Source organism: Colius striatus, chromosome 7 (genome assembly GCF_028858725.1).
Source record: "Colius striatus isolate bColStr4 chromosome 7, bColStr4.1.hap1, whole genome shotgun sequence".
NCBI lineage: Eukaryota > Metazoa > Chordata > Aves > Coliiformes > Coliidae > Colius > Colius striatus.
In genome coordinates, this window is record NC_084765.1 from 35,595,413 (window position 1) to 35,613,474 (window position 18,062).

General features: G+C 46.8%; 1 protein-coding gene across 5 annotated transcripts in view; it reads right to left on the reverse strand.

Moving 5' to 3' along the window:
- Positions 1–18,062, reverse strand: part of NTRK3 (neurotrophic receptor tyrosine kinase 3) — a 210,300-nt gene that overhangs the window by 84,096 nt on the left and 108,142 nt on the right. For all 5 annotated transcript variants that reach the window (XM_061999314.1, XM_061999312.1, XM_061999313.1 and 2 more), the window contains one exon: positions 10,231–10,419. In XM_061999314.1, the coding sequence (XP_061855298.1) occupies positions 10,231–10,419 (189 nt within the window). The remainder of the gene's footprint in view (positions 1–10,230; positions 10,420–18,062) is intronic.

Sequence of the window (18,062 nt, forward strand, 5' to 3'; positions counted from 1 at the left end):
GTTGAGAAAAGGATAAAGTATACCCCATCCCTCAAATACTGAGCTGCCTACTGTGCTCTTAGTATGGTTCCTCTGACATTTGGGCTCTGCTGGGATCTGGCGTGAGAACAGGACAATCCCACCCCAGTCTGTCTTTGGAATTTGCTCAGAATTTATTTTTAACCCAGCCCTCAGTGTGAACATTTGTGGTGCAATTTGCATGAACTCATGCTGAGCTTTGCCTCACCCTCGCAGCACCAAGAGCCAGGGCCATCAAGAGAACAGACTGCACAATCTCCCCCATCCTGATGAAGGTGGGGTAGATCCAACTCATCCCATCTACATGTAGGAAAGAAATTCTGGGCAGCCACCTAAGATGTAGCTTCTCCTGCTGCCCAGGAGTCAGTAATTTGTCATAGAGCATAAGACACATCAAACAGGGACCTAAGCTGGACTAAAAGTGACCTTTCAAAATCACGGAGTCCTTTATTTTGTTTTGGTTTTGGATGGTGAGCAATGGGCTAGAGCAGAAACTGCGGCCCATGTGAGAAAAGACTCAAAGACTGGGCTGTAACATTCTGGTATATCAAGACCCGAGGTAGAGCTTGAAGCATGAGGTCCTTTGCTTTGGCATACAGCTGATGCCCATCATCTCCCCTTGCTCAATGCTCCACATCAATTACAGCTCAGAGATGTAAAATGACTGATACTTTTAATACAAAGGGGCTGTCATTTAGTTATTAGCTGGCAACAGGCCCTGCAGACCAGGATGGATGCATTATAAATCAACCACATTTCTAACCATTAAAAATTCATCCAATTCATAATGTAGGACGCCTGTAATTTCCTTATTAGTGTTGAGTGTGAAGGATTTTTCTTTCTCCTCCCTTGGCTTTACTTTGCGTCTTTGCTTTCCCAAAGATCTTGCTCATCTGAGGATTAGCTTAGTTTAATCCTGCAAGAGGGAGGCGGAAGGGTGGGAAGGGCTGGGGGAAGGGAGACAAGGGCTGAAGTAATTTTGTTCCAGTGTTTTCTTCTAATTGCAAATTTGCCATGTATACTTAGGAGACTTAGCTGCCCTGTCTCCTAGTCACACTGAGAGACAGAAAAACTGCTCATCTTGAATTTAAGAGATGCTTGTAGGAAAAGAAACCCAACAACTAAAAAGATCGCTTTTCTCTCACAAAGGGAAAAAACGAGAGTTATAGTGATGGGATCAGAAAGAATGATGTAAAACCTGTTATAATGTATTAGGGAGATGAGAATAGATGTCCAAACATTATAAAACAATACATTGCAAATAGATCAAACATATATGTATATTTATACATGTAAAAATAGGTAGGTACAGTAACCCTTCAGACACAGTACTTCAATTCATTGAGGAAAAATAGGTTAGTAGGGCTGAAAGGTGTGATATTTTTGCAGACCCGCAGCTGTGACAGAGAAGTGCAGGTACTGCTGAGACATCAGCAATAAATAGGAACTTGGAACAGACATAAGGAAAAGCTGAGCCTCCACGAGGCTGTAAGTCACTGCTTAGTTTGAGTAGCACATCCCGTACTGACTGTGCTTTGCTGCAGAATGGTGGGCCAGCCCAGGCATTAAAGTCCATATACACATTTTCATGCTTTCACCGAGTGTCAGTGTGCTCCTGTCCCTTAAATGGATCTATCTAGCTAGTGGCAGGGAGAAAGGGCCCCAAAAAACAGATTCAAGCAAGGTTCAGCACTAGGTAGTTTGCAGTCTGTTTAGGAACGAGTGTGCAGGAATCTAAAAATGGATTATGCAATAAACCCTGCCTTAATGGGAGACAAGCCCGGGCACTGAGAGCAATCCTTACATGCTGTGAATTCAATGTACTTTTCACCTCAAGACACTTACATACAAATCTTACATCAGCTACACATGGAAACGGGTTTGCTGAGTTCTCAGCTGGCTCTGTTCACTCCAGTAAATCATGCCAAGTTCAACAAAGCTAGTGCTTTACACTTAACCACGGTGAAAGACAGCTGCTTCAGGACCACACCAGCAGAAGTGGTGCTTCCATCAGCAGCAGCATCCTCCTTCATCCTCTCGAACCCACTCCCTGTCTGCACCCACAACTGATGACAGCAAGACAGCCAGAAGTCGCTGAGGCTGACTGGAAACGTTCAGCAACCAAGAATGACAATTTCTGTGTTTTTGTTATATTATACATGAAACAATCAAGCTCAGTTCTACAAAGAGCAGATCTGCTCCTCATGCTGCTGGGAGACACAAGCCATCATTGCCTGCAAACACTGTCTCTCTAAAGCCAACCAACACAAAAGCCCCCTTTGACATGAGAAGCTCTGTAGGCAGAACATCTTTTTATGTGGGTCTTTCCCCAGCTGTCAGGACTGACCAGGGTATTTTGGGCTGTCTAGTCCAAAAGCATCACTCAAGGTAGGGTTTTTATCTTTTTTAACCTCTATTGATGTACAGCTTCTCTGCTCAGTCCTGGGCTTTACTTGTCCCACAGGACAGTGCTACTAATAATGTTCCTGCTGTGTGTGTAGTCATGCAAAACTGGCCTGACTCCTAAACAATAGCAGCTATTTTTTAATTAGGAATCGTAATTTAAATGGACATGAACAAATGAACAAAAGAGAGCCTGCAATCTAACCAGAGAGACAGCTCCTGTCTGACAGCCATCGAGTCCCCACATAGTTCTGAGAGCTAGAATTTAAACCTCAAAACCAGCCTGGTTAGACTAAAAACGCCACAACACAATGTCTTTGCAAACTCTGGGAACTCTCAATGCCTTTAGGGGTATCCACAGCCAGATCGCCCTTGTCCCAGGGACATGGGTACCTCTGACTACAGATACTTTCCCTATAGCTGAGCATTACAAGCTGCAGTAAACTTATTAAAAGCAAGATAAATGTCTAACTGACAGCCAAAAGAAACGAATATCACAGCTCTTCCCCCATGCACATACACACACCAGCTATTTTTAAAGCAACCCACAGCAAAATTCCCACAATCAATGAGCCATAGGGAGAATAGCTTTGAACCCCTTTTGTTACCCAGGGCATGAGGGCTGCCTGAGTCTGCAATAGCCTCAGGTCATGAATCCTGTTGCTTTCATCTTGCAGGGATGAAGCCCCGGACACCAGGAGTGCTGGCTGATGAACACAGCCCTCCTTCTTCTTGCATGGACATCTCCTTCAGGTTTAAGAGCACTGTGGGGTCAAGAGCACTGCAAGTGCACTACAAGAACCAATACCTGGGCATATGGCCAATACTGTAGGGAATGCAAACCTGCTTTATCCCCATCCCACCCCACTCCTTTTCTCTCACCCTGCTGCAGTGAGTCTTGACTCATACCAGGTCACAGGTGAAAAACACGCCTGTGCTGACAAGCCCTGAACACCCACTAGCAATTTGAGATGCATCCACCTTTTATAGCTTTGGGAAATCTCTGACAGAGCAACTACCCCATCAGCAGCATCACGGTGGCCTTGGCTCTGCTGAGCAAAGGCAGAGCTGTGAGGGGGCTCAGCAGAAATCCACATGTGCCTCAGCAGCGTGAGTGGTGAAGAGGAGGTGTCACTGTGCAGGAAGCTGTGCCATGGGGAAGGAAGGGCTGATTCAGCAAGTGCTGTATGCCATGCCCATCCCACGGTGCATCGGTGAGTGGTGAACATGCGCTCATGTACCAAGGGATGATGGCATGTACATGGAGCCCATGGGATGCTGCCAGAGCAGTTGGAGGGTGTGAGCCTCTGTGAGATCAGCAATGGGACTGGATGCAAGACAACATCAGCAGTGCATGTACAGGTCCTCCATGAGACAGTGCATGCCTTGGGCAGCCCACTCCAACCCATTTTATGCAGGGGATGAGGCTGCCAGGCAGCAAGAGCAGCTGGCTACAGTCGCTCCTTCCAAAACAGAGGCCAGGCAGAGCTGTATTTCCCACTCTCCCACGTTGTCTTTCTTTCTCTTGATACAACACCACAAACACCTGCAGAGCTGCTTGAGGAGTAAGGTAAACACAATGAATTCTGCCAGCCTTCCCAAGGCAGCCTGAAAAAGTCTTACTTCTGTGGCACTGTCATGGCAGGAAAGTCTGAAGATCAACTTGCGGAGCGTGACGTTGTACTCAAAGTACAGGTGCAATAGGTGGAATGATGAGATGGACATTCCACCTCTGTAAACCCAGGTTGGGCTTCTGAGTAGTTCCTCCGTTTGCTATTTCAGAGCTGGATGAAATGATGCAGAGCATAAAACAGCCTCGGGAAAAGAAAACAAGATGAGAAGGCCAGGAAGAGCTGAGCAGGTTGCATCAAATCCCACTGGCCACGCAATCTCTCCTGTTAGTCAGATGTTGCAGCCTGGAGAAGGGGACTAGAAGGTGATGCTGGGCACAAGAGAAGTTCGTTGTTGCTCCAGGGGATGACAGAAGCAGTAGGTGTTTTTTGCTCACACTTTTCTTCAGGTAGCTGCTACATCTGCTCTGGAAGCAGCCAGCCAGAGCCTGTGGGGTTTCTTCAACACCCAAATCTCTTTGCAGGACATTCAGATCAGCACTTGGAGCTCAGAGCAGTTTTAATGAGAGGCAATTACAAACCAGAGGGAGGGAAATTTGAAGTCAGAAATCATTGCAAGGACCTCCAATGCCTTCCACTTGCTAGCGGCTGTGCTTTGAGGTCAAGGCTTTTCCACAGACCCAAGCCACAAATCCAGGCTTTGCTGGGACAAGTGAGGAGACAAGGGGTAGCAGTGCACGAACAAATGAGTATACAGCTACTCATAGGTCCTCACTGAATCCCTTAAAAGTATCTCATATTGATTGACTGAGAAGGACAAGACCAAAAGACAGAGAGGAGCGCCAGAGCAGAAGAGTCTCAACTCACAAGTGCCTGCTTCAGAGAAGTAACGGATGTTGGGTCCTGCTGGAGAAGAGTCTGATGCTTTTCATGTTAGAAGAGAAGAAGAAAAGAGGAGAAACTGGAGAAACAGCAGAGACCTGTAGGAGAGATTGAGACCTGTATGGTCTGGCTCCAGGCTGGGCACTGGGCAGCAGAATGCTGCTGTCACTGCACACTGGGCTCCACATTTATATCACATGAAGATATTTGACAAATCCTCTTTTTGTTTGAGGTGGGGAGAAGGAAGTGTCTCGTTTCCACAGTTTCAGTTTTCATGGCTTTATTTTTATGTTGCTGATTTTGGCCAAAATGGGAACATGACCTGACCCAAAATAGAAATGCTGTACTTTTTAGCTTCCCATGCCCAGGATGAACAAAACACACCAGGCAAATAAAAAGAATTTACAGTGTTAGGGGTAAATACCCTTACCATTTTTGTTTTCAAGACTTATTAGAAGCAGAGAAAAGGAAATCCTTTTCTTTAAAACCCACGATTTGTTAAATGGCCATGATGCTCCTCTGTTTAAAAGGAAATCCAAGATAAAGAGATGGTACTGAGTGAGAGAGTGCTGATGGTGCTTTCATTGTGTGATTTGCCTTGTTGTGGTTTTTTTTTCTGAAGTACTTCTTTTTAGCCGATTACCATGTATTTACAGTTGGTGTAATTATGTCTAATTACTTAATTAGCATGAATACATGTAATTACTAACTTCGAATATGTAATTATGTCAGGGCAGCCTGTAATAAATGAGGTTGGGGAAAAAAAAGCCCTCATTAGGACTCTACGGAAGGACGGCTGCTCCACCCGTATGGAGAACACATCCCAGTCCCCAGACTGTGCCAGTCCTGGGAGAGAAAAAACACAGACACTCTGGTCGTGCCTGGCAAAAACTCCCACCAAAATCAGACCACGTGCCCCAAAAGGCTGGTTTCACAGGGCTAGTGGGAGCCAAGTAGCCACTCCCAGGATGTAGACAGGGATCTGCAAAGGATCTGCCTCCCAGATTCATTTTCTCCATCTAGGTGGGGATTTTTTCTTCTTGATTTCTGTCACTCTCAAGAAGATCTGTTCTGTTGGATGAGAAACGTGAGGGAACAGAACAACTCCAATGTTGTGCTGTGCATTTGTGTTTGAGAGATCACATCCAAGAACTAATAGTCTGCATCTGATGCATTGTGCTTATAATTAATTACTACTTAATTACTGCTATTAAAGTAAAACAATCTTCCAAATTTTTCCTTCTGAAACATTACCAATCTTTCATCAGAGAAATCTCCCAACTACTCATAATTACACAACTCGGATTTTACGAATTCAAATCCTGAACACTGGGAGATGGAGCCAAGGTAAGAAGCTGCTGTTATTGACAAGCCTGCCCAGAGTAATAGCCATCTTCTGAACCCAGATGAGGGCAAACTGGATCGTGTTTTACATTACTAAACACCTTCACCATCCCTGATTCTGTGATTCTGAGATAGGTTGAAGCCTTTTTGAAGCCTTTTGTAGGACCTTTGAAGGTCCTACACTCTGCCTCCTCATCACACATTTCTGATAGGTCAGGGGGTAACAGACACAAGCTCAAACACAGGAAGTTTCACTTAAACAAAAGGAGAAACTTCTGTGGTGCTGAGGTGAGGGAGCCCTGGCACAGGCTGCCTAGGGAGCCTGTGGAGTCTCCTGCCCTGGAGGTTTCCAAACCTGCCTGGACACATTCTTATCCCCCCTAATTGAGAGTAACCTGCTTTAGCAGGGGGTTGGACTGGATGATCTCTAGAGACCCCTTCCAATCCCCAATGATTCTGTTACCACAATGAGTGGTCATGTGTTTATTTCCAAATACAGAGCAATGCAAACTCATCACAACCTATCACTCCTGCTGACATCTGGAAAGCAGATGTGTACTTGGTTTCTCTTCCATGTATAAAAGAGCAGAACAAGAGTATTTCAGCTTATTATTCCAAAATCAATTTGTGGTTGGGCTCTCCTCATTGTCAAGATCTTTGTTTAACCCTCCAGGTAGGGCTGAAGGTCACTGAATCAGGGACTGGTTGCAAACATTGGTGCTGCCCGGCATGCCATGAAGTTACAGAGTAAAGCTGAGGACAGCACCCTCTCAAAGACTTTGTGCTTCATCACAAGATAACAGGGTGGTGCAGTTTCTTCCATGGCTCTTGGAGAAGCCCTCAGCCAGGAAGGAATAGAGGACCCTGACCCAAGTTGGTGTCTCCTGCTCCTTTAAATCAGGCAATAGGTGAAAGTGGATAAGAGACAACTGCAAAAAAATCCAGAAAGTCATGAGTGAGAGCTGGTTCCTGCTTCTTTCCCTCCATCAACATGAGGACAACACATCCCCAGTAGGGAAGCTATCTCCATCTCCTTGAGGATACGTTAGCCAGAAGAGCCCAGAGGACAGCATTGCACAGCAGAAGTGAGAGGGGCTGCAGCTCTGCAGGCAGGGAGCAGCTCTCCATATTTCAGCTGCAATTCCATTATGCAGAGCTAAGTGGCTGGGAATAAACATCTGTCATCCCTGCGTGATAAGCGATGTTTGCTAGTATAGAGGGTGACAGAAATCTATATCACATCAATGTACTATTAATACTGCATTAAGCATATAGAGTTTGCTCTCCTCATTGCAGTGTGGCAATGGATATCGGCATGTCCTCAGCCCAGACAACATCCAAGAGCACAGGGATGCTTGCAGGAGGAAAGAAGGAGAAAAGCTTCACAGTGGAGAGAAATTGCTCGCTGAAGATGTTGCTCCAGCAACATCTTGGTGCAAAGGAGAGATGCTGGGTGGCATGGAGCACCTTTGCTCACAACTGGATAATAGCACTTGGGGAGGTGGGTGACGAGAGTGAGATGACAGCTCAGCAGTCAGTACAGGCCCAGCTGGGCATTGAGGTACTCCCTAGCCTAGAAGAGTTCTCCTCTCTACAAGTGACAGCAAAGGAAGACGAGTTTTTGTCCAAGCTCTGCACAGGGGGAAAGAAACACCCTCCAGCATGAAAACCACGGGGAGAACAGGAACAGCAAATGTTCTCCAGCTCAGGTTTAAGTTGAGCAGAGCACATAAGATCAAACAAAACCCTTACAACAGAAGCTTCCCAAAGCATGGTTAATTTAAAAGGTGAACTATGAAACTTTCCAGCCTCCAGCAAAGCCACCAGTGAAGGCAGAAGTTTTGTTCAAATCTTGTGGACTAAAATACTAAACACGCACCAAACCCAACCCTGTCTAAGGTCTCACAGCCTCGGTTTTGCCATGTGAATGACAAGCAAAGCTAAAAAATATAAGGGCTTCCAGCCTGACAGCATCCAGTTGCACTTTGCCCCCTGTTAGCACCCAAAGGGAGTGTCTGTGGTTTCAGGCCCAGGAAACCTGGAGCTCGGAGGTGGCAGAGATGTGCTCTGGATTTCCAAGCGTGCACATATGTCATTGGTGGTATATTTCACTCCCATGGCACCTTCCAAGGTAGAAGTGTCTCCAGATGCCACCTGCAAGCATCTCTGTGAACTCTTCAGACCTTAATCAAAAAGTCCTGTGAAACTCTGAGACAAAATCATGCTTCAAGCAACTTCCCCTGATAACTTCCCCTGCTCTGATGAGCCCCACGGGGCAAACACTCAGAGCAAAACTTAATCCTTTGAGATTTAAGCTCTGCCACTGCACAGCTACCACAGCATCTATGTCTTGCTATGGTCGGCGCATAGATTAAAGAGATTGGAGAGAGTACAGGAGGAGGGAAGGAAAACAAATAAAGCAAGGGAGCCTTCCCCTCCCCAAGCCATCAGTTTGTAAATCATCTTGAGATGAGACGCTCTAAGAAATGTAAAATGTATAATTAACGCCACAGAAAAACCACGATGCTTTCAGCTTCTCTGCTCCTGCCTAATCACCACCCTCCTCCTCCCCTCTCTACAAACACACCAAATTCAGCACATTGAAATGAAAATCAAAGGGAAAGCCACGTGCACTCACTGGTTACACCCCATCGCTCCGGCAAGAGAGACAGTGATGGCAGCTTGGGCACCAGGAGGGATCACAGTAGGAGCTGCCCCAGAGCCACCTCCATGGGACCAGCAGCTACAGGACCATCTCCATGGGAGCAGTGGCTGTCCCAGGGCCTCCTCCACAGGGGCAGTGGCTATAGGGCCATCTCCATGGGAGTAGTGGCTGCCCCAGGGCCTCCTCCATGGGATCAGAAGCCAGGGAGCAGTGTGCTCCTGCTGAAGGCTTAATGATGAAAGAGCTTCTGCAGGCTGGGAAATCAGCCTCCTCCCTTTTTCCAGGGGCTGTTATGTCTCCTGCACTCATGAGTCAGCAGCAGCCAAGGAAAGAGCAGAGGCAACTTCAGTGCAGCACTCCCTGCTTCTGCCTGGGCCACAGAGACGGCACAGGTTGGGTGTTTTTCACCCTTTGGGTTTTTTTGCAAGACTTTTATTTTTTCCAGATTCTACCTGGAACCAAGACACACCAAAAGGATGAGCAATAACAGGAGAGGAATGTTACTTGAGCCTCCTGCATTGCTCAGCTTGCATCTCACAGCTGGTAAGAGAACTCAACTACCATCTGCAAGCCATGTGTCGGGGAGGGCAGGAATCGTCTTGCCACTCGCATGGGAAGCAGTGTGGGGCTCCCAGAAAAGCATCCTCTTACCCAGAGCTTTTCTGTTACACTCAGAATTTAGGAACACAAAATGGAGAGGACCACTTGATAACCACCTGCTAGTCTAAAAAGACCAGTTCATAACCCAGATTTATACGAGGAAGATGCAAAAGCTTTGCAGAAGCCCATGAAAACAAAGACAGCCAGCACCTAAACCTCCTGTTCTTTATCTCCACGCATCTGACCCACCTATGGCCATGTATCCTGAGCTCCTCCCTGGCTCAGTGAGGAGCCATGGAGGCAGCCCCATAGCTGGGAAACTGCTGGAGGAGGAAGGGGAGGCAGGTCTTTTCCCCAGACAGGCAGAGGTCACATCCGTCCCAGTGCTCCCAGGCAGCTCTCGCTCACGCCTGGGGCCTAACGCTCGAAGCCAACGAGGCAGAGCCTGGTTTCGAATGGCACTTTCAGGCAAGTGGGGAAGGTGACTGGTGGGTGGCGGAGGGAGGGTGAAGGGAGGTGAAGGTGAGAGTGGAAAGTCTTCACTGGAAGCACCTACATGTATGTTGTGATTTCTGAGACCTGAGATTCGCTTTGGTTTCTGGACCATACCAAGACCCGCTCTCCTCAAAAACCTCCTTCTCTTCTTTCCTCATCCTCTTTAACCTCTTCCTCCTCGCCCTCTTTCCCCCATCCCCTCAACCTCTCCCCTGATCCTCGCAGAGGGCCACGGCCGGATCGGGCACTCACACGTGTCTGGCTTGTGGCAGTTGTGACCTTGTCGGAAGTACTGGGGGTTCTCGATGACGGGAATGCGGGTCATGCCGATCACCACCGTGTCCGGGCCGGCGTCCAGGGACGAGGGCGTCGTGATGCCGTGGTTGATGTGGTGGAGGGGACTGGCCGAATCCTCCTCTCCGCTGATCACTGCCACGGGACCTGCAAATACCACACACATCCATCAGGCACAACGGAGGAAAGGGGACCCGTGAGAACTGCTGACCATGTGGGCACGAATCACTGTGGCTCAGCAGTGGATCGCTCCCAGCCCAGCCCCTGGACAGGACGCCTGTCCTAGCACTCCTAACAGTTGTCCAGCCCCCAAGACTCATTTCTTCAGGCATCTCACAGGGCAGGGAGGACACCTCAAGTTTTCTTTCTTTCTTGGTTTCAGGGTAGCAGCCTAACAATTCTGCAGGGGTTAAGGTAGCTACAGAGATGAATCCTGCATAAAGTCCTCTACTGGGGCTGTCACAAGGCAGGTAGTTGCAGTGGTGTCTGTAGACCCTGGCATGACAAGCTTGACAGAATACATAATGAAGCTTATAACACAAGACCTCCCTTATATACCAACACAGGAAGAAATGCCATACTCAACCAGAGATGCTCCTTTTCTCCTGCCTGGGTGCTAGCAGGGGCTACCAGAAGCTCAAGCAAAAACAAGCAGAGATGCTGCACCAAGGCTTCAAACCTATTCAGAGAGGTCAGTCTTTTACCTATACTGCACACAAAAATGTCTCTCTCTCATCATTAATCTACTTCTAATTGCACAATTACTTTATTACGTAGCACTAGAGGGGAGTCTTCAAGCCATTTTACTCTCCAGAGTTTCTGGGAAGACAGGGCGAGCACCGTCTCCATGCAGTCACTCTGCCTGCATTAATCTAGTCTAAAGGCTGCTCATTTTTGGAGCTTCAAGTATTGTCTGTTCTTCCAAGTGGGATATAATAAAGTTACTGTGTAATTAGCTGCGTCCTGGCAGCTGTGACAGGTGTTTTAGTCTGAAGGAAAAAAGTCTCTCCCTTTACTGTGAACTCTTTCTGGCAGGTTCTGGTGGGTTTTTATGTTACTCCCTGGGCCCGTGTGTCTTCCAGCTTTTGAGACATGAAAGCAAAACTCAGCTCTTGCTGCAAGATGCCTCTGCTGGAACCTCACATGCTGTATTTCTCCAAACACAAAAAGCAAACAGGCAATTCTGAATTACTTTTGCTCCTTCACGTGTTCAAGTCTTTGCAGGTAGACCAGGAGGACTGGGTTTTGCACAGTGAGCACGTGCCTTGGGCCATACCCCGCACTGCTGGGGAAACCTCTGCATTTCAAGGTGTGCTTCACAAAACAATCCATGACAATATCATCTGGTACAGACTGGTGTAAATACTTTCAGGATAGACCATAAAGATCTCCCTTGCAATGGAGCAGGGGGAGAGGTTGTTGAGGACTTAGTGTTTTCATAAGCAGTCAAAATGCTGCATTGAAGGAAGGGACCTAACCACACAGTAGGATGTGAAAGACTTCTCTAGTGAATCGTATGAAGGAAGTTTTTACTCTCCTCTGCTTTGAGAGAAGAAACCACATCTTTGAAACAGGAAACAAAGAGGATGTCTACAGAGTTAGTACTGGAGGGAGATGGTTGGTTTCATAATCAACTGTGGGACAGAAGTCAGCCTGGCACAGACCCTGCTACAGACATAGTTCTCAGGGGCTATGCCAGCATGTAACCCTTCCTGTCATAGCTTGCACGACACCTCCTCATTTTTAAGGAACACAGACCTCAACCATGACTCTCTGGCACAAGCAGGTTAGAAGGACATGGCTACATCTGAAGGAGTGGGGCATGATCAAGAAGATTGGCTACTTGTGAAACTAAGCACAACCAGCATCTTTTATCTGATGTCCTGATGGCAGTTTCCTTGCCAATAAACACACTCAGAGTCTGACCTTCTTTACACTCCATAGGGTATTTTTCTGCACTTCATTTCTTCAGAGGACTTTCTACATGTGTTATATTTAGTTTCATGCCCCAAACTTGTCCAAGATCTATGGGGTAAGATTAGTCATGTCTCAGCTGATCCACAGTTACATTTCCATTCCCCAGCAAACAATGGGTCCTGTGAACGGACTCAATCTCTTAGCCATCCAGTTCAAGTTGATGCTGTCAAGTTTTGGCATTTACGAGATCTGCCAACCCTCAAAAGCCTTAGAGCCAAATTCTGACCATCTCAACCCTTTCACATGTCTGCAAAAGTGGAAACCCCAAGAACTGCTGAGGCAGATACAGTGTTGACACCAGAGGGATAATACACCACATAAAGTATAATCTATCCTTGCGATAATCTAGGGACAGCTTTCTACCTCTCTGACTATATTTTCAGGTCTTGAAAAAAGCCCAAAATAAATCACATTCTCAGGACACCTCAGGCACACACCCAACGGAAGCAATGCACTAACTTGCAAGCTTTCAGAAATGTTTCTGACAACAGTAGGCACTGGGCTGGCATGGACTATAACTTGTCATCAGTCAGTTCATCCTGCTATCCTCCAGAGAATGTAACTGGATTAAAGACATGATTTACAATGAGGACTTCTACAGTTTCTTCCATTAACTTTTTGGGGGAGGGCAGGGTGTAGAAATCTGAACAACATCAACTCCCGCAACATTTTCACAGCTCTTCATCATTTTCATTCTCTTCCAGTTGGTCACAGTTGATACCCAGTTCCCTCGAAGCACATGGCCAGTCTGTTAATACTTTAAGAAGCCTTTGTATGTTCTGAGCACTCTGAAAGGCTTTCAATGGGTCTACTTCCACCCAAGCTGGTGAGGTCTCACCAGCTAGTACTATCCATACTGCCAGCAGAGGTAGAGTTTAGCTGTTCTCCATACTAAATCAGTGCAGCTTTCCTACCACAGAAGCAATGTCGGTAGCAGCAGGGATGGAGCCACCGAGCTCCAGGGAACAGTTGGAGAGATATTAGAGCAGCCCAGGGCTATCCCTGGGGGAAGAAGTTCTCCAGCCCAGCAGTATAGCCACGGCCAACCTGCTCCTTTGCAACACCAGTGGGAAAGTCAACCACGATAACCAAAAAAATAGGGTCAAAATTAATCTGATGTTAATGAAAGAGCAGTGAGGCAGTTTAAAAATGTTGCCTTTGGAAATATCACAAAGAGCAATGCTGTTCTCCCTTCTCTCCTACATCTCCTCTGCAGCCAGCTTCTCTTTCCCAAGAAGAATGCCTTATTCAGAAACCATCTTTCCCAGCCTCATCTCCACCCCCTTTTCTCTCCCAGCCTCCCAGTCAGGCTATGCTCCATCCATCTCAGCAATATCCCAGCCCTTGCTTTGCATCCATCCTGATATTATAATCTCCGAAATACTGAGAAAATACTCTTCCAAATTGCCCCAAAAATCTCTGCTTTCAAAACACCTCCTATCATTCTCTATTCAGCACTCTCCCCTATGGCTAAACAGGAGCTTGGCTTAGTGTTTTCCTTCATCAACTTATTTATCTGGAAGCTCTATATATCCTGTAGTCCATGTCTGCAATTCACCTGGCTCATTCACAGTGTTACATGAACAACTTGTTATTTAAGAAAAATAAAGCAAATAATAATAATAAATAGCTCAGGTACCACCTCTTTGCATGATCATATCGTAATGGTAAATTATTTATCAAGGCTAAGAGCTATACTTTCTGCTAAATCATAGGCTCAGGGATACAGGATACTTTATAAATAACCACATATTAGAGAAGATAAGATAATGGTCACTTCATACACATCTGTAACATGGTGAATGCTCCGAGGCAGACAGGTGAAGAAACAACAAAAATCTCCAGCTTGCTATCACAGTAACCTCTCCAAAGCAGCAAAAGCGATCAAAGGTGTGGAAAACATGACCTCCAAGGAAAAACTGAAAGAATTATGCTTTGTGTTGAGAAGAGAGGACTGAAAGGACACGTGATAACAGCCTTCAAGTATGTAAAAGGTTGCAGCAAAGAGAAATATAATAGCTGTTCGCTGTGTCCACTGGGAATAAGACAAGAAATAATAGGTTTAAATTGCACCAAGGGAGATTAGGGTTTGACTGTTTTCCCTAATGCCTAGCAGTCTGGATGGTTGAGCACTAGAACAGATAACCCAGGGATGTTGCAGGGGCTTAGCCGTGGCCAGGCTGGGAAGGGGAGGGTTTAAGAAACTCCTAGCACAGAATCACAAAGTCTCAAGGGTCAGAAGGGACCTAAAAAAATCATCCAGTCCAACCCTCCTGCCAGAGCAGGGCCACCTAGAGTAGGTCACACAGGAACTCATCCAGGTGGGTTTTAAATGTCAATGATCTTTTAGCTACAAGACCTGACACTGCCCAGAGCCCTCCCAGGCTGCAGCACTTTCCACCTGCAACCTAACAGCCCTCAGCAAGGAGTGCTCTTCCCTTTCCAAAGAAACTCCATGCAGGGACCTCGCTGGTGCTGCAGATCAGGTTTGGGCAGCATCTGAGGCACCGTGGGTGCAGCACTGGACCAGGATGGGGCCCTGACCTCTCCAGATCAGAGAGGACAACTCCACCCCTCTCCCAGGCCACATGCTCAGGAGAGAAACTGAGTTTGCAGAAGCAGTGAGCAATGAGGTGAGTGCTCAGGGCTGTGAGGCAGCCCCCCTTCTCACCACCCGTGCTGCCAGGAGCTGTCGCTCGGAATAGCACTTTTTTGATCGAAAAAGATCACTGCACGAGCTAATTGTGCCATCCACTTTTGCATGTGTATTATAAAGGAGTCATATAATTAACCTACTTAATTAGGAACTGTATATGACCCATAACTAGGGGGAAAAAAAAAAGCTCTCCTAGTAAAGTGGGTCACTATTCATTGTATAGCAAGCACTGAAGTAGACCTCATTAAACTCCAATATATAGTATATATAAAATCCCTTTCTCCTCTGACTCCAAACCTCTGTTGGCACTTCCAAATTTCCCTGATGTTCATCTTAAATGCTGTTTTTCACTGACTGGCAATAAGACAATTCCAAGGCAGGATCTCTGAGCCGAGCTTTACAACTCAGAGCTATACATGTGCACAAAATGGCTATTTTTAATGTAGATAGAAAACTAACCCCAAATTTCAGCTTAATAGGAAAGCAAACAACTAAAATAAAATAAAATAAAGCTTAAAACAATTCCAGTCTTTTGCCTGAGCTGAAATCAAACCATCCCCCAGGGCTGATCTCTGCACCAGCAAGGAAGGGAACTGAAACTCATAAAACAATAAGTGAAAGCACAACAAATACAATTAAAAATCTAGCTGTGCTCAGAGTGAGATTGCATTTACTGTCTCATAAAGACAGCTTCGTCCTGTCAGGCAAACAAAAGGAAATCAATTTCTTAATTTTTATTGGCAGATGTGGGCACGGAGCCAAGTCAGCGCTCGGTGCCTGTGCAGGACCTGCCTGGAGCCAGACTACCGTGGGCTCCAGCCTGGCCCCTGTTCTCCTGCAATGGGAAACAGTCACTTCTTCTCCTCTCTGGGGCCACCAGTCCCAGCCACAGGCTGGTCCATCCTGTGCCTCTTCCCCTCAGATGCAGCAGACCTCTCACTTGTACAAAATAACTGGGCTTTAACTGGGGATCCTCCTAATTCCAGCTCCTTGTGCCTTATGGTCACCACTTCAACCAGGTCCAAGAGGCTTTCCCACACCTGTGTACCTCAGTTCTGTCTCCCTATCCTTAATTCACCCTGGGGTATCCTCTCATCCTTGCGCAACCCCTGCAACATGCCATGTGAGCTGGAGGGCATTGCTGGAGAGGCTGGTCCATACAACACAGCTCTGACTGGACACATGCCATGACCAGCTGCAGAGCTTGCAAAAGTGCCAACCCCTCCTCTGCTACGGCCCACGGGGCACAGACTCTCCCATTGGCTTTCTGGGGAAACAGCACATATAAAAGGTCATGTCCTTGAGCTTTACAGACAGATGAAGACTCTGAGAACAGAAATTTGAGCTCTCAAAGGGATCTACTCCAAATCCTCAGCTTCCAGCCCCTCTGGCAGCAAAGGGAGGAAAAAATAGTCAAGCAGCAATCCATTTTCTCTTCTCCTGAATCAGATGATGAGGCTGCAGCAATGATCATCTTGAGGAGGTGAAGATCCCACTGACAAGGTGAAAGTGAGCAAGGGACAGGCCTGAGAACACTACATCCACCACCTCTCAGGATAGACACGTGGTTTTTCCCCCACCCTGCTGCCACCATCCATCCTCCTATAAACTTCAGATGGGTTATTGTACAAACAAGGGCTGTCAGTGGGTGATCCCCACATGTCACATACTGACATTTCCTTCTCTCGCTGATTCTTTCAGGTGTTTACAGGAGGAAAAGGCAGCTCTCACTACAAAAGGGGATGGTCAGGGCGGAAGGGCAGCAGCAGCCCTGTGCATCCTCCCTTTGCCCACTCCAGCCTTCAGGCACCCTAGTAGTCTCAGTATGAAGCAACACTTCCAACACATTGGAAGCCAAGGATCCATGATACTCTCTCAGTCCTCCCATGTCCTTCCTTCTCTCCCTCTCTCAAGTTTATTTATTGAGCTTAGACATGAATCCTATAAGCATCCACACTCAGGAACGGAAACATTAAGATCAAATCATATAAAATATGAAGTCAATGCATATAATGGCACAAATGCATAAATCCAGCAGAACAAGCAGCAGAAAATGCTTACAGTAAAAATGAGGAGACAATCTGATAATTAAAAGGGGAGGGATACAACAAGTCAGGATTGTATGTGACAGCAAAGCCAGACAGCACCCGCAGGAAGGCAGAGAAGGAATTTTTATATCTAGGCTTCAAGCCCCCAGCCCAGCAGCACCACACCTCTTCAACTCAATGCATATAACCAGAAAAGTGACTAAAAACAAGGCACAGGGGTAACCAGGAGAATATTTTAGATCCTGCAACGCATGGATTTGCTGACTCCTTAAATATTGACATGTCAACACCTTCTCCCATGTGAGAGTGGATGGATTCTAGGAAGCCAGTTCATTTGCCAACAGGAACAGGTTTTCACTGCTGAGGTCAAGTGAAACAACTATTTAATAGTACAGACAACAGGAGGGGAAGAAAAGTGGCTTTTCTTCAACGGTTGCTGTGGGGAAGAAGACTATTTTGTCTGGTGGTGCCGGTGGTGGCATTCAGACTATGCCCAGTCACTTTCCACCATTCTTCCCACCTGGCTTCCCCTCCTTTGCTGGTCACAAGCCATTTTTTCCCACTGTTGGGCATAAATGCTCTCCATGGGATATGAGGAGCCAGCTGGCATCCACCACCTCCATCCTTGCAGAGAAGCTCCCTGGGATGGCATCTTGGTGTGGCAAAGCCAGCATCAGTAACTCCCTGAGTGGAGAAACAAGTACCTGGATGAGGCAGAAGGAGTGTACAGGGACACCTGAGGATGTGGCATCTGTGCACAGCCAAATTCCCTGCATGGCCCTACTGAAGCCCTCCTGCCTCAGTGCCAAAGTCAAGGCTCAGAAAGGGCAGGTGAGGCAGGCTAGGTGGCTCTTGGGTAGCAGTTGCACAATGAGACATCAAAACAAGGTCTCTGTTACTTTATCTCCCATGCATTAGGCCATCACTTCCATCTCTCTTTAAAAGATCATCTCCATTTAAATTTTCTTCCCCTGAGTCTCCACCATCCCATTGCCCCCAGCTCCAAGTCCTCTACTTATTGCCGTTTACCTTTTTTTACCCTGTTCTTCTTCTTGACTAGGGATTTACCTCTTGTGTTGTTTTTTTCTCCAAACAAAGTCACCAAGCTG